This window comes from Talaromyces atroroseus, assembly GCF_001907595.1.
Source record: "Talaromyces atroroseus strain IBT 11181 chromosome Unknown scaffold_0, whole genome shotgun sequence".
Lineage (NCBI taxonomy): Eukaryota > Fungi > Ascomycota > Eurotiomycetes > Eurotiales > Trichocomaceae > Talaromyces > Talaromyces atroroseus.
Window position 1 is genome coordinate 2,933,180 of NW_017971432.1, and position 16,645 is coordinate 2,949,824.

General features: G+C 47.4%; 5 protein-coding genes across 5 annotated transcripts; 3 read left to right on the forward strand and 2 right to left on the reverse strand.

Moving 5' to 3' along the window:
- Positions 1 to 5,822: 5,822 nt before the first annotated feature.
- On the forward strand, positions 5,823 to 7,807 carry UA08_01014 (hypothetical protein; the record flags this gene model as incomplete). Its single annotated transcript, XM_020259755.1, has 5 exons — positions 5,823 to 5,932; positions 5,995 to 6,300; positions 6,377 to 6,604; positions 6,661 to 6,697; positions 6,758 to 7,807. 5 exons carry the CDS (start codon positions 5,823 to 5,825, stop codon positions 7,805 to 7,807), a joined length of 1,731 nt encoding a protein of 576 aa, XP_020123735.1.
- Positions 7,808 to 9,094: 1,287 nt separating this feature from the next.
- On the reverse strand, positions 9,095 to 10,824 carry UA08_01015 (hypothetical protein; the record flags this gene model as incomplete). Its single annotated transcript, XM_020259756.1, has 3 exons — positions 9,095 to 9,857; positions 10,268 to 10,332; positions 10,405 to 10,824. The coding sequence occupies 3 exons, from the start codon at positions 10,822 to 10,824 to the stop codon at positions 9,095 to 9,097; spliced, it is 1,248 nt and encodes a 415-aa protein (XP_020123734.1).
- A 406-nt stretch (positions 10,825 to 11,230) lies between these two features.
- On the forward strand, positions 11,231 to 12,319 carry UA08_01016 (hypothetical protein; the record flags this gene model as incomplete). The annotated part of the gene is made up of 3 exons (XM_020259757.1): positions 11,231 to 11,272; positions 11,331 to 11,425; positions 11,500 to 12,319. The coding sequence occupies 3 exons, from the start codon at positions 11,231 to 11,233 to the stop codon at positions 12,317 to 12,319; spliced, it is 957 nt and encodes a 318-aa protein (XP_020123737.1).
- Positions 12,320 to 12,697: 378 nt separating this feature from the next.
- Positions 12,698 to 15,253, reverse strand: UA08_01017 (hypothetical protein; the record flags this gene model as incomplete). The annotated part of the gene is made up of 4 exons (XM_020259758.1): positions 12,698 to 13,507; positions 13,580 to 14,090; positions 14,147 to 15,050; positions 15,187 to 15,253. The coding sequence occupies 4 exons, from the start codon at positions 15,251 to 15,253 to the stop codon at positions 12,698 to 12,700; spliced, it is 2,292 nt and encodes a 763-aa protein (XP_020123736.1).
- Positions 15,254 to 16,171: 918 nt separating this feature from the next.
- Positions 16,172 to 16,628, forward strand: UA08_01018 (hypothetical protein; the record flags this gene model as incomplete). Its single annotated transcript, XM_020259759.1, has 2 exons — positions 16,172 to 16,520; positions 16,606 to 16,628. The coding sequence occupies 2 exons, from the start codon at positions 16,172 to 16,174 to the stop codon at positions 16,626 to 16,628; spliced, it is 372 nt and encodes a 123-aa protein (XP_020123743.1).
- Positions 16,629 to 16,645: the final 17 nt, after the last annotated feature.

The window sequence follows — 16,645 nt, forward strand, 5'->3', positions numbered from 1 at the left end:
TTTCACTCACAGATAGCTTAGCCTGTGATGATACATCTAGACTGGACAGAGTAACTGAATCAAATACCATTGCATTTATCTGTATTAATTATCTTTCTATCTTTAGTTAGAAATATTCATGATTAATATAAAGTTGTACATATACCACGAAATCTACTCTATGCTTGACAATTCTGCTCCCGGCGCCGTTCAGGAGTCTTACCCTGTCTCGCTGATGAGTTATCCATTGGTTTCGTCAAGCCTCCTATGTGTCAAAGACGACTCTATTTTCGGCGTATTAAGGGGGGAGGGTTAAATCTTGTTGTCGGATGTAGTGTTACCATAGTCAGTTTGGAAAGGATTAATTAATGTCCTGCACGGTCATCTTCCTTCCCAGTACATCCTTGTTCATGCTTATATTTGCAAAGCTAACATAGCCTCGTTGGATACTGATTCTCTACCAAAATTAATCGAGGAACATTGGGAACAAGCCCAATGGAATCCCGCTCCATACCATACTTGCTGACCAGTGTACGCGTCTTGGCCCTCCTGACTATTCCGCTGACAAGTTATTTACCAGTAGGAGCAATTGAGATTCACATTAAGGCTTTGAACTTAGCTAGAATACAGCCGCGAGATACTGCCTAGACTTTAAGGGTATATAGCACTTGTAGCAAATCTAACCTTGCCGAAGTTTTGTGTCGTCTGGAATATACCGCTCTGAATTTGACCTTCCCTGAAGCACGTGGAATGAGTGATGGATGACCATGCATGGCTAGGCTCCAGACACTAACTCCCACAAATGGGTTGAATGGCCTAGTGTTAGGTAGGACCTAACGCGAACAGAGGCGAGTTATTCGAGACCACAGATGAGCTGAATTTGGTGGTTAGATGCGTGATGATTTGGGGGCCCTGAGACTGGGATTACACCCCGGTCACAACTAACGAAACATTTTCCATGGCTAATACGGAAAGAAATTGGCTCGAGCCTTGGAAGCAGGGATGCGAGTCATGCCTTCAGGCTTGGGTTCGGGTTGTAATAGTAGACTTGATAAAGTGATCCAGCGCCCCAAGTCAGTAGGCATGGGGAAAATATATTGCAGAGGATGGGATAGATGAAAAAAACCCAGGCAATAAAAGCATCTTCCCGAAACTCACGTACCTATTTGACCTGGTTCCTCATTTGTAGATCGTAGTATGCGAATATGCTGCGGCCGCACGGAGATACGGAGGCGGATACGACAATGAACATAGAACTATATCACGATTGTTGGGTGGTTTATTTGGCACCGGTTCAAGGTCTGTGCTCAACGTATTCGGCAGTCGTCCCATGTAGAAATATTTTCCCCGCAATCCTACGCCTATAGGTTGTTGAACACATTGTGTACTTCAATATGGGTGGTTGCAATCTGTCAGCTTACCGGCAATTGTATGAACTAGTAAGAGGCCTTTGGTGCCCTATAACGATAACCGCTTCCAGTAGACCTGGGGTCAAGACATCCGGTTTCGAGCGAGACCAGCATGCCTACGTGTCAGTGATGGGAATAAGACAGCGAATCTGGAGGGCAGCAGGAATGACGCGGAGATAATCAAAACCAACACTCGCTGTAAAACAGTAAAAAGACCCTCCCTGGTGCAGAAGGTTTAGTACGCTTTTTGGGGCCAAAACTGTTACCAGGCGCATTACTCCCCCATTCCAATTTTCATGTAGACTTGTAAGAAGTTCAATTTCATCCTAAGCAATAGAGTTCAATATAATGGAAATTTGAATTCTTTATAACCCTAAAGAATGTATCTATATTATGCTTTGCACCATCTGCTATATATGTATATATATAGTTGAAGGATCATCACCGAGTTAGACCATTAAAATTCCCGCTCAAGCTATTCGATGACGGTACTTGACAGTACCTCTAGGCCCCCTTACCATTCGATGCTCTAAATTCTTGACTCTCTTAGGTAGCCCCGTTGTAGCGTGTAGTATCTACTATCCCCAGACTACACATTGATTCCACGAGATCATGCATTTTCAAAGGAAGCTACCCTGCTTACCTACCCCAAAGAATTATCCTCGAGTTAATCCGTCCATAAAAAAATATGAGCAGTTAAAGTAACGTAGGCAGGTATAGCTAATAAATAATACATTGGATTTAAACTTATCTTATTTATTCCCTCTCAGTTGCAGCAATGGACTCAAAATGCTGCACAGCCAGGTAGTTTGTTTGCAGAAATTCCCTTGCCCAAAGGCAGAATTTCCCTTAAGACACACGCCAGTCATTGTTGTGCAAGCAAATGGGAATGCACTTCTTTAGGGTCATCTGAAGATGACATCATTCCCTGTAAAAAGTTGTTCTAGAAGGTGACACACGGCTTCGAGAAGGATCTCTCGTGCACAAAGAACATTCCATGAGATAGCGATGCATGAAAAACCACAAGTCGCGCACAAAGGCAAAAGGAGTCTCAATGCTGAAGAACCAGGTGAAATTAAGCGACAACTTTTGCTTTTTGAGTTGAGGAGTTTTCAGTCCGAGTTTCCCCAGTAATTAGAGCATCCGGGACTTGGTAACTACACCGAACAATAAATATGGCAACAGCCCTATGACAAGTTCAGTGTCGGGCAGTGCGATCAGTGTTACCCAGAGTCATTTGACAGGTTACATGTCTGTTACACAATCTACTCTGTGGCCCGCCATGCGTTCTGGAAAAGAGTCGAATCAGCTCTGCGTTATGCACAGCCACATAAATGGGATAAATCATACATAACTCGCGGGTTTCCTCGGATGTTTTCCATGTCTCAAAAAATTACTAATTAACCCCTGCTATCTTTTTGAAGTAACTTAAAAAGTTGAGTTACAGTGCTGACTCTGCCGATCCAAGCAAGAGAAGACGCCGTCTTCTTTCATACTCACCGCCAACCAAAACGAGTACTGGGCATGATGTCAAACGGACGCATGATTAACTTAGTTAGCTACAAAGTTGACAGCACAGGTCTCTCCTCACCAATGAGCAAGTGCCTCTACCTATTTCCTATCTAGGTAGGAGATGCGATAGAATAGAAAGCAGCCTCGAAGCACGGTCCATCATTTCGTTGCATTCGTTGGGGGCGCAGCATTCCGGCTTTCTTTTTGTTTCGCTCTGAAACAACTTGGTAGTACATGGTTTTTTGTCTGCCTGCGTAAGGGGCATAGTGTACGATATTAGGGTTTTGACTTTCAGGTGAGGTGTGGGGGTGGTTCCCAGCCAATCAAAGCTGCGGTGGGGGGTGGCGATCTGATTGGCTGGAAACGCCATCTTATCAATAAGTAAATAAAATGAATTAGTATGCCGTGGGCCAGTCGCATTAATAGAAACATCAATTATGAATATGGAATGGCTAATAAGAAAGCAAAATACACATGTACTAAACTCTAGGCTTCCATTTTCGACTCATACAGACCTTTATTACTCATGCAGACACTCGGGCGCTCAGAGCCCTCTAGCGAGGGGCTAGTTTAGGACCCAAGACTACCCAAATCAAGCATTGCTGACTTTGACGCATATGCCATGCAATAAATGATAATTCAGAACGTGCCGTAGGCCAAATAACCATTAAAATATGTAATAATTACATTCGTCGCAGTGTGGCTTAGCTAGTCAGGCATCCACCGAAAATAAACAAATTATCCATCCCACTCCTGGAGAAAGTTTCCCGAGGTTGGGCCGCTGCTAAGACATAGTTGACTAACTAATTAACACCTTCCTTTTACGTCAGCTGCGTTGGTTCAGCTTCATAGTCTGCACCGCACAGTCTCCACAATTAGAACCATTTTGCTAGGCATTCCATGTCGTCTAATATGTGCTTTCGCCGGAGGATGCGCTATGTTAATGTATCTCGATTGCCGGAGTAAGCAAGACCCGTTTCAGGGTAAAGTTTAATCGTTAGCAACACCGTCGTCATAGACCTTTTTTGAGACCGCTTTTGCTGTTTCTGTTCGAGTTGGATGGGGGTGTAGCTATACACCTGTCTGAGGGACAAACGTATTCAGAAGAATAGCTGAACAGGCAATGCGCTGAGAAAGAGAACAGAGAAGAGGAGAGAAGAAGCGAGGAGGGCGAGAGAAAAGGGGCGTTTTTAGAGGCGGCTGCCCACCCCTTGATTCTGATTGACGATTGAGGCTCTGCAACTTGGCCAATGCGGAAGGGCAGATCTATCTCATTCATGTGACTCGAGAATCGAGAGCAACAAACGATCCCGTCGGAGCAATCAGTACCGACGGAGTTGGTAAGATTTTTTCTTGTTTTGTGATTATTCAATATTTACGCCGGAGTCGGAGTCGAAGTAGACTTTGCCCGCTTGGCTTGTTTCGGCCTAGCCCGCCGGCTCTTAGTCTTATTGGGCATGGCGGCTTGGCGGTTAGCGCGTGCCCAAGGGAAAGCGCGCCGTGATTCGCTGTTGACTAGGGGGGCCAGGCCAATCAGATCCGCCCGAGCGTAGGTTTCCCAGTTTGGACTAGCTCACATTGGTAACTCGGCCAGCCGCAAATTGAAAGCAGAGCTGTAAAAAAAAAAAAAAATATACTGAACGGTAAACGAGACGCAGCTTTCGTGCAATCAGGAAGGAAAAGAAAAGGGCCAGGGGAAATGTCAACCGCTAACTCGCCACCGTTAAACTCGCTGGAAGCTTGCTTGGCACTGTAGCTACTAGCTACTGCTCTAGCCCGGAGAAGCTGGCCACAGTCCTCTCGCTACGGACGCCAAGTACATAGAGGCTTGGAAGCGAGTGAGTTTAATCTTGATGATCTGATTACCTTAGTTCACATTCTCCGACTCCTTTCCTCGGAGGAGACGGACCAGCAAACACCGAGTGCCAGGGCTGCATTGAGCAATGCATGCTGACGGGTTTGCAAGCAAGCCAGGCAGCATCCCTTTCCCCGTGCAGGCCCAGAGTAGGCCACAATCACGCCCAATCACATCCAATCAGACCGTTGTCCTGTCTTAAACTTACGATCGCCGTCATGTCGGAAAAGTTAGCGCAGTTGTTGAGTAAACTGGAGCTGGACTCCGCCACGCACCGCGCCAAGCGGCCCCAAACCACACAGGCCACATGGTTTTGGCAAAGCTGAAGTGTGAAGGAGAAGGCCTTTGCCGAATGAGAAGACGGGCTAGAAGGGAAACAAGAAAAACAAAGAACAAAGGAATGACGCTGGCGCTTGGCCCAGTGCGTTAGTTATCCTTCCGCCGCCGCCCTTCTCCATTGTATTTCCTCCTAGCATTTAGAAAAAGCAAGCCCGTTGATCCGCCCAACGAACAGTCATTTTTAGCGGTACCTGCACCTGACTTGAAATCCCAGCATGACGGGCCATTCTTAATTATGTCTTGGCCCTACGTAGGACTGTCTACTACAAATATTCAACCCTTCGGGCCATAGAGGGAGCGAAAGAGCAGCCGAATCACACAGCCTTCGTCGTGCTGTCTCTCAAGGTCTCAAATTATCATCAGCTGACTTTCTATCGCCTCTCGTTCTCTTTCCTTTTTCCTCCGAATATATGCAATATGCAACAGCCGAGGATACTAGCTTGAAAAAGACCATTCTTCGCAAACACGTGCGGTTTTGGAATCGCAACCACGGCCCCATCACTGGTTACACTGTACCGTTCTGCGTTTGCTGGGCTGAAACGAGAATTGGTCCGTTTCATCTTTTTTACTCTGTATATATATACACTCATAATCCTCTTCTTCACAAATCGTTCACATAAGCAGTCACCGTGACATGTTGGGAAATATATAAGGCTACAACCCCGGATTTTCACATCATAACGACTATTCCGATCTCGCACAACAATTCTTTCATCGAGATCAGAGTCATGCCTGGCCCCGGAGGAGGTCCGCCTCGAAAAAGTCATACCAAATCAAGGAATGGGTGCCGGACATGCAAACGAAGGCATATCCGATGTGACGAAACATTTCCTCAGTGGTATGTTGTTTGCTGAAGCTCAATAAGCGTATATAATCCGGCTAATATATGATCTGCAACAGTCGCAATTGCACAAAGCACAATTGCAGATGCGACTATATGGACGTGCAAACGACTCGTGATGACTCTGTGCAGACACCGAAGACTCCTCTCGATTTATTGATGACCCCGGAGATTGATGCTGAAATTGAGAATTGGCGCACCACGGGAATTCCTCCGTTTCAAGAGCTTTCTCAATGTCCTCGGAATGATTGGCATCGGTTTTCGAAATCGACCCTTCGGCTGATCCATCACATTGCTGGCCTATCCATCGACTTGCACCGCCGGGGTCTCGGTCACACTACAGTCTGGTCTGCCTGTATGCCACGGTTAGTTTCTATTCTTACTCGTGATTGATCGATTGATTCACGCTAACTGATGGGCTGAATCTTGTTCTTTTGACAGTCTCCTCGCCCTTGCTGTGATGAGTGACTTTGTCATGAACGGGATTCTCGCACTATCTGCATTACACATGACGTATGTGACTGGTAGCAAGGATATTTTGAATCTATCACATCATTATCGAAAAACCGCATCCAAAGGACTACAGAATGCGCTGGGGACGTTCTCACAAGCAAATTGTGACGCAATACTTGCAGCCTCGCTTGTTTTGTCGTGGCAGGCCACGGATTGGTAGGTTTCCAAGGCCCGGGTATTAGCAAAGCGTGTTGCTTACTTCGTGATAATAGGGAATCAATATCGACTCTTCAGAAGGGAATAATATATGTAAGAACCAAACTAGCTTGGAGATATTGAAGAGAATCAGATCGCTGACTTGGCCTCCAGGTCCTGGATTCCATGCACCCGTCCTGGAAAGAGTCATCGGAAATTGCCCAGATTTTAGACAGTCAAAGAATTCTACGGACCAGGAATTCGACATATAACCTCGATAGTTCCCCCGGAGGGACACCACACTTCCGGAATGAGATATTAAGAAATATCGACAGCACTATTGTTGATTTACATCGATCTCAAGAGCGTCTAAGCCATATTTCCGAGTTTCATGACACCATAACAGAATTGATTGACTATGTGAAGCTGGTACGCAACGAGCTACCAATGCAATCTCAAAAGGCCGCCTTTACGCGACTTCAGACTTTGCGAGCGTGGATCTTCTGGTTGCCAACCAAATTGCTTCGAGGTGGTGAGGGCGATCTCGTTGCCCTATCTGTGCTGGCCCATGTTTACTCGACAGCACTGGTCTTGGAACCTTTCTTTCCTAGCATCGAAGGCTCATATATCGGTTGCATGACGCTTAGTCTCATTCAAAACATCGATTCAATCCTCCTATCTCGAAAGTCCAGCTTCCCTCTGTCGCATATCACACAATTAGCAGCCGGTCTGATGGACGCCCCCCGACATAATTTTAACGACTACAAAAGCCACACCCAATACGCCCATCAGATGCAGCACATGAGCCACGTGGTTCCAACGCCTCCCAGTCCATATCATCAATTCCACGACTTCTCCTCGTCGTTCGTCACCAGCGGCGCATCATACACTCCAGCTATGCTTTCATCATTTCCTCTCGCAACGACCGCCGCTGCCGCCACCACCACTTCCCCCTTTCAAGCTTCCCCTACGTACAGATCGAGCGGCAATTTTTCGAATGTGTACATGAGTCCTTCAATACATGCGTCTGAATATTATGACGATTCTCTCTCGGATTACAGCAGACCGGGGGCCGCTATTGATCATTCCGCTGGCTTCTCGTCATTTGGGAGCGAGGCGATTCACGGTATGCCCACGACCGAAGCTGGCGGTACATTCCATTCCGATCTTGCTCAAGATATCCCGATTACTGGTCCGAGCTCTACTTCTGAACTGTGGACATGAGATGGCAAAAGAAAGAGAGAGAAAACAGAAAAGGCCTCACGCGGGGCGCTACGGATACATATAAAAGTTCAATCCTACTTTGCTTACGATTCAGTTACGGCGATTCCAAATACAAGAATAACGGCTTAAGTTAAAGCTCACTTGCGGAAAATCTCTATCTCAGCGACATACATTTTTTCCTCTTTTGGGCGTTCAAAATAACGGTGGTGATGGGATTGGATGATTCTGGCAGACTTAGAACGGCGGGCGTATGGATATTTCTTAAAAAAGAAGGGCATATATATATTTTCTTTACTATCTGGGCTTTGCGATGTGGTTTCGGGATATTTTGGTCTTTTCCTTTTAGTTGCATTCTTATTTGTGTTTATTTACTGTGATGTGGACTTAGCAAAGGTAGAGGAATCCTGCCACCAACATGCCATGCCGTTGCAGCGGAGTCATTTGACTCACGCTTCAGGAACCGCAGATAGATGCGATTGGTAGGAACGAATAGTTGTTGGTACAAAATGCTTCAAGTCAAATTGAAAACGGATGGCCTGTGAGGTAACCGCATGGGCTCTAACAAGTCAGCTAGCTGTTCAGAGAAAGAACGGACATCTGGCTATGTATGCAAGTAGGCCCATGCCCCTCGTTATCCTCCGTCATGCCCAACAAGGCTGATAGGTAGCCGAAGCCTAGGCCTGGGGACAGGGTAGAGAGGACTTACAGCTAGCTGGTTCTGGTCTCTTATTGACTGTAGGCATATCGGTTCACTTGCCCTGCATCGAAAATATTTATCGCATGCTCATGAGAGGAAATACCTGCTGAAAATATCAGGACTATGTCCAACGCAAGAGCCGACGCAGACCTTGCTTCAGGTTACGCACAGTCGACCGCTCCATCTATGGCAACCTCTAGTCAAAGGACTGGCCTTGAGACCAGTCACTGGAGCACATAGAGCGCGGAGGAAAGTTTGGCTGGAACCCGCACGCACCAATCCACTAGGTCGGGAAATGACAGCATTGCTGCTAACCGGGAATCTATCACGAGCGACACGTCTGGGAATTCAACAAACACCAGTGATAGTGTCGAAGCAGCACGAGAACAGGCAATGCTTGCCTTGGAACATGGTGGACGTGCATCGGAATCCGAGGACTGCTGAAGCACTGTTGCCCGAGTTGCTGAGGATCCTAATGCGGCACAGCAACTGAGTAGTAGCGGTGCTGATGCGCAGAAGCGAAGACGAAGGCAAGGCTAGAAGCAGCATGAACCAGGAGACGGAGAATTTATTCTAATCTTGTTACATGCCTATCGCATGTAAACCTTCCCGCTCTTGTCACTATTAAAAATCTCTCGTACTTCCTTGAGATACTGAGCCAAATCTTCCAATTTTGATCTCACGAATGAACCCATGCCTGGGGTCCAGAATGGAGACACAGCTGCACTCAAGGATGGCCCGTCAGGCGCTTCTTCATATAGCGGCTGCAGTTGTTCTCTAAAAATGTTAAATAAACCCGTGGGAGGTCTTAAGACGAGCAAGTACCAGTAATGACGCTGCTCCCAAGCGCGATCCATAGTTGCGGCCAGAGAGTACATTCTGTTCTTATAGCAAAGCGGCACATTGGTCTCTTCATGCCTGATAGCATTGGTGAGTTTCCTGTAGCGCTTCTCGAACCGCTTGTACTCTGGCCCGGTGAGTTGGTCGACCCCCTTGCCTGTAAGCCAAAATGGAGCCAATAAATGCTCAAGCGGTAATGAACATGCGCATTCTAGATCTATGATATGCTTAATATTCCAGTCTTTATCGACAAAGATATTGCTGGGATGCATATCCGTCAGGTACATCACGAATGGTCCATCACGAAGAGATCGATCAGTGAAGTGAGCAAGACTCGCTCGCGTAAGTACTAGATCTACAGCTTGACGACGTGGGTCATCTTCACCGAAGACTGCATTTCCTTGATAGCGTAGACGATTGTCATGGCTAGCGAGTAGATCCAAGTAGAGTAGATCCAAGTAGAACGTATCAGCACTTGTATAAGTTGTATCCCGCTTGGAATGTTCCAATTCTCTAGTTGTTGTAAATGGCAGAATAAGGGACGATTAGATAGGCTTAACTCGCCATTGTTATTAATAGTCAAAGAGCCAATTTGAGGTTGCGGAATCTTAGCAAGTGAGATGAAGATCCTTGCTATGCTTCGATAGAGATTTTGTATTTGTGCCTCAGTATGTGTTTGATTAAACACATTAGAAAGCATCTGCTCGTCCTCGGTCTCGACCCAATTAACCAAGGTATAGCCGTGGTCTAAGAAAGCTGTTCTCATCCGAGGAATGTAATCACAAAGCCTTGTTTTCCCACATAGGCGGTAGAAAAGATTACAGATACAGGATTTTATCCTCTGCCAAGGTGTGGCGAATCTAGACTGAAAGAACTAACATCATTAGAGACCATACCATTTATGAAAGAACCTCGGCGCTTACACTAAGTCCACTAGGAACCCCGAATCCGCGCAGCGTAGGAATTGGAACATCTGGACAGTTTTCGCCTATCCAGTATAAGTTGCAGCCTCGGATCGCAACTTTTCCTCGCAATTTCCGGGATGGAAATCCTCACCAACCTTGTACGGCAAAGGAACCCTGAATGCCATCCTAGTTGGAGGGCATATCCCTGACTGCGTGATGGATACTGGAATGCAGATGTTGAAGCTCCCATGTATCCATGATATCCTTTTCTCGTCGAACATGTCCGGTATATGAACCAAATCAGGGCTTGTCAACCCGCAATGAGAAGCTACAACACTTTGAATTTCTTCCTCTTTCTTCTTCATTTCGTTATAAAATTCCCCTCGCTTTTCCGCGTATTGTAATCTTATCCTCATATCATCCTCTTCATCTTCGGCCTCGGACAGAGTAATAAAGCCGCGAAGAAGAGCTTTGCGTGGCTTGCTGGGAGCATCTGAGTTGCTGGATGGAGCATCATGACTACCTTCCGGCGGAGAATTGTCAGCTAGGGAATTCTCCTGGTTTGTTTGCGACATTGTAGTAGTTATGTCGGTGCCAACTTGCCCAGGGGTCCGATGCAGCTGCTAGTTAAACAGTGGGTCTTGTGAGCTTAATACGGCAACAACCACTGCCTTCTTGGCAATTGGTGGGAAATTTCTCACACTAATTCTTCGCAGACCATAAGTTGCAAATTTACAAATTATTATTCCTGAGCTTTCAGGCTGATAGCTATATTACCTATTAGAGAATAGCTCCCGTTGCGACTTCCCTAAATTACGTTAGCTTTCACTTGGCTGGCCGCTGAATCATCATTACAACTTTGGACTCCACAAACATTTGCATATTCTGCCTAACAAATCGCTCTTTGCTATCAAATATTGCAATAGAGAAGGTCAAATAAAGGAATTAGAAAGGAGAAGACTCAAGTATCAATTTGAGACCATGGCCGACGGTGGTGGATGGAGCACCATCGAGTCTGACGAGGTGAGCACGAGGGTTTGCATTAAGCGTCACTTGTCGCATTATGCTAACTCCAAAATAGGGTGTTTTCACTTCGTTGATTGAAAACCTGGGAGTGAAAGGTGTACAATTCGAAGAACTCATCTCTCTCGATGCCGACACAATACGCTCGCTGAGGTTTGTCTCTCTTTACACCAGTTTACCTACATTGGCTCTTTGTGAGGCTAACATATCATCCTGATCTACCTCAGTCCCGTATACGGCGTCATCTTCCTTTTCAAATGGATTGGCGGACAGTCGCGCGATAGCTCCGCACCGGTAGACGGCTCCTACGATCAAACCGCCGCTGATCAAGGGCTTTTTTTCGCGGCACAAACGATTCAGAATGCTTGCGGAACACAAGCGATTCTCTCAGTTATATTAAACCAAGATACCCCTGGTTCAGGCACCCCCGTCCCGATCGACATCGGATCGGAGCTCTCTTCTTTCAAGACGTTCACCCATGGCTTCCCATCCGACCTCCTCGGTGAAGCGTTATCGAACTCCGAAGCCATCCGTACCGCGCACAACGCGTTTGCGCGCGCAAGCCCATTCGTCGACGAGACACAGCGAACCGCACAGGACGATGAAGGCGACGTCTATCATTTCATCGCCTACACGCCCGTCAACGGAAAACTGTACGAATTAGACGGTCTTCAGCCCTTCCCCATCAGCCATGGCGAGTGCGACAATGAAACTTTCCCCGAAAAGGTCATTGAAGTGCTTCAACGAAGAATTGCGCGATACCCGGCCGGCGAAGTGCGCTTCAATTTGATGGCGGCTGTGCGCGATTTGCGCATTCGTGCACAAGACATCGGTGACGTGGAACTGCTGGAGCGCGAGAACGCGAAGAGACAAGCATGGGCATGGGAGAATACGCTGCGCCGGTCGAATTTTGTCGGGTTTATCGGTGAGGTTGTAAAGAGTGTGGTGCAAAAGAAAGTCGCCGAAGGGAAATACGAGGAGTGGGTTGAGAATGCGAAGAAAGAGACCTTGCGAAGGGCTGAGGCGAGGAGCAAAGGGGGCTATTGATTTGCCTCTCTGCCCTTCTTTCGGGTCTCTTTTTATGTTCCTATTTTGCATACTACGATCTTTGGGCATCGTGCATTTACGGATCCTTTCTACTGTATTATACATGACTGTACTCTGTGCTTGATGTGATAACTACGATATGACCCTTCATGATGATTTCGTTTTTTCTATCTGCTGCATTGATCGGTGGATCATACTATCCTACGAATATCAAAGGAAATACAATACTTCTGATTGAATATATCACACATTGAACGAAGAATGGGTATACGCTCTGCGTGAATACAAGATGATTTATGCAACGCGAAACACACCGCCTAGCCGACCAACTAGTTAAGTAGAAAGCAAAGAAGTAGCCCCCGAAAAGATAGAAGATATTCAATAATTCAATATCCGCTTCTTGACCACCTTCAACAGTTCGCTCGGCAGCTCACTCTCACGTACAAGCCCCATAGCAAGTACATCGGCCCAGAAGAACAGCGCACGGTCTTGCGCATAGGCCAGATAGTCAAACTCGCTTTCGGGGTCAGTTTCTTCCACCAAACTGGTTTCGTGTTTATCGTTATCGTGATTTCCTACAGCGGTGGCATTCTCTTCTGCGCTCTGTTTCTTTTCCTCTTTTTCTTCTTCTTCCATGGCTGGCACTTTCGCCTGCACGATACCCCATGCAACCCACTGCGCAGAATTAGCTACGCGCCATAACCGCGCTTGCCGTAAATGATGCTGGATCTCCGCCTCGTAAACTTCTTCATATACAATTCTGTCTGGAGTGTCTGGCGTGTTTAATTGCGAGGACAGACTCAACATTGGCGCATCGAGCGAAAAGGGCGCTAAACGCGGAGTCGGGATGGAAGATGGCGCTATGTCTGGCGTGGTGAGTGGTGAAGTGGCTATACCCCCGCCGCTGGCGTTTTGTGAGGAATGCGATCGGCCGTGATACACGTATGCTGAGATGAAACGGTACTGTTCTTCAGGTGTTGGATAAGCGCGGGTGTTGCATGCCCACGGTCGCTCGGGGTCGTGGTAGTTGTAGCACCATTCAGTAAAGTGGTTTGCGAATTCAAGTCCGGGCATGTTTGCAGACGAATATTCAAAGTCAATCACCACTAGTTGTTTGTGGGAATTGGCTGGTAATAGTAAAGGGGATTCTTCCTCGGGTTCAAGACGGAGGAGATTGCCATATTGGGTCTGCCACATGCCAAGTCAATCAACGCATAAGAAAATATTTTGTAAGCATATTGAACATCAGGGTGAACTCACATCATTGTGCGCAAAGACGAGCTGTTGCTTAACCTCCTTGATGCCTCCCAGATGATCAATCAGCCAAATTCGGTAATTCTCCACGGCTTTTCGAAATGTTGCCCACGGCACGCCGCAAACCAACCCCCGTTGACGCCAGGGTTCTGAGCAATCCTTCCGATCCAAGAGAATTTCCTTGTCAAGCCAAGATATGACTTGCTCACAGCGATCTACCCAATTGTCCCAATTACGGAACACGGTCGGTCCCCCCTGTCGCTCCTCCTCGAGCAGTTCGATGCCATCATGAAGCTCCCTCATACGTTTAGCTATATGTCGCGAAGTCTCGGGATTTCTCAGCTCTTGGGGAGTCAACGGCTGGGCGTTGAAAAACTCTTCAAATCGCCCGTTTGTGAATGTACCAAGAACTCGGGGTCCGATGTGCTTTCGCCCTAGTCGGCGAAGAACTTGAAGTTCTGCTTCTCGATCGATGAGATGCTCTACTTGTGGGCCGTAGATACGGAGAAGCAGTTTGCTAGAGATGTTGTTAGAAGGAATTGAAACCCGAACATATACAGTAGTGGAACTTACGGAGGAGGCCTCCTTGGGGCCCTTATTGCAGTCCTATCAGCATTCGGTGTGGGAGGCGATGGACGCGGTGGTTTCACGACATAGACAGCATTAGTAAGAGCACCGCTGAGGCGAGTTACTTCAATGTCAGCACAGTCTTCCACGGCAACTTTGCGCCATCCCTTCAGTCGAAGCGTATGGGTCAAGCGTAGAATTTCCGATTTGAAGGTTAGCCAGTGTGGACTCTCTTTCACGTTTCGACTTTGCGAGTCAGCGGAAAGAGTAAGATGGTCTGTGGAACTGCCACCAGTGTAACCCAGGGTTTTGGTATTGTCGAGGACAGCATCGACACTGGGCACGACGGCATCATCAAAGTAATCCGAATCCGAGCCCGAGCCTCTCCTTAGCCCCTTCAACCGCGGGTGGCGATGCTTTTTGGACCGTCTGCGCTGAACAGGGTTTGCCTGTTCCCTTGCTGATGCCGCATAATGCTCAAGGATGGTTTCCAACTGGTCCAGCGCAAGTCCCTTCTCAGAGCCGAGAGAATGCCGTTTCTCTTCTACATGAAGTCGCCCATTAACACCCGTAGTGAGAATTCCATCGCCGCCATTTCTGTGCTTACTTTGCTCTTGGTGAAGCCAATTCAGAACTTGACTGAACAATGCATGTTCAGATGGCTTGCTAGTAGTCGTTAAATCTTTATCCTCCTCGTCCTCTTGATAATCTAAGCGCAGACTAGATACTTGACTGCGAAGAGAGTAGACAGGGGAAGGCTGCAAATTCGGCGATCTTGCCGTTATTCTTCTGGCAATAGGGGCTCTGTATTGCTTTGTCGACATGCCTTCTTTGCCTACGACGCCATTATCTCCGGCTTCCAATGAAGAGACACTCAGAGACATGAGGGAGTTCTCATTGGTGCGAGCCTCTGGGGTGGTAGTTAGCCTTGTCAAGTGGCATTTCAGCAATTTCCGATGTAATTTGTAACAGTACTACATCCTTCAGGGCCGCAGTCAAACAAGGACGCGGGGCGGAATACATATAAATACACACACGGAACGTACCAGGCGATGGATTATCAGCAATCCCATCATGCTCGCAACCAGTTGCCTCACTAGTCGAGGCAGGCATTTTTCACGGTAGATGAGCAGGTGGGTTTGAAAGCTTGACTAACGCGTTGTCCATCCCATCCACGAATCCAATCCAACCGCAATAAAATCAGCAGCACACAGTCTGTGTAGGATACGACCGTCTGAGATAGCAGTCGGTCGATGAGGATTGGGAAAGAATGCAACGAAGTCAAGAGCGGTTCACAGATAAGAAACAAGAACAGCAAAGCAGCTCCCCCGCCACTCGACTTGAAAAGTATTAGCGTTGGAGGTGGGTACCACAGGACTGTGAAAATTGGATAAGCCCCAGTGCGCCCGTCGCTTAAAAGCAAGAAAAACACCGCGGAATAGCCGGCAATATCCCCCTGCATGCAAAGGGCAAACACAGAGACGAAGTTGAAGTCGAAGAAGAGACAAATACTTCAGTGACGTCCGTCCATGCCTGATTTATCGAGCCGACTGGCTAGCGCCGTCTCTGATTGGCTGGGCTGTGCTTCGTTTGCTTGGCGTGCACAAAACGCTGCAGGAATTAATTACATACCGTATCAATACAATATCATTACACGGTCTGCCGAACGTCGATGCATTCTTTCTCTTTCCTGTCTGTCTGTCTCCTTGCTGTCGTCGATAGATTCGTGAATATATATGCAGGCCATGTCTGGCTTTTCCCCTCCTCCTCCCCCTCCTTTTCCACCACTACCGACAGTCTATAGAACTTTGCATCATTCCCCTTCCGCGGCCGTCAAGCTACCTTCCGTAGCTATCGCAGCTAACGATTTTCCTAGCTCTTTCCTAGTCGAGTTGCTGGTCTTCAATGGCGCCCCATTCATGGATCACTGGGCCTACTTTGTGCGCTCGCATGGCCACCCTGACATCGGCGTCCTGATCCAAGCGTCTGGCGACGTCACGAATGGCTTCAGCTTTGACACCGAGCGCAGCCATGACTTACGTGTTTTCCGACAACTATCCCACGACGAGGGCTCCGCTGCAGTGCGTTGACACAAAGTATTTCGATGACGAGAAGTCAATGCCCAACAACGGGATACACAAGCTCGATCACACGCCAGTCTGCCTCTTTGAGGGCATCGTGTACAAGATCAAAGTGCCCGAGAAATCACTGAATGCGGTTAATAGTAATAACAAAGACGATGTGTCAGCGAAAGAGAAGCAGGGCATCGGAAAGAAAATCGTACACAGGAATTGCCAGACGTGGATTGTCGAGTCGGCGGACCAGCTGGTTGAGGAACGAATCTTCAGGACGTTGCTGCGTATCTGCACGCCATCAAACAGTGAGCCACGGGCTTTAGACTTCAAGCCTTAAAGAGTTACAGTTGAGGTCAATATATCTGACTTCGCTGAGTTGACCAATTACAGCTAACCCTAACTGTTCATACTAAGTCCATAACAGTATCTG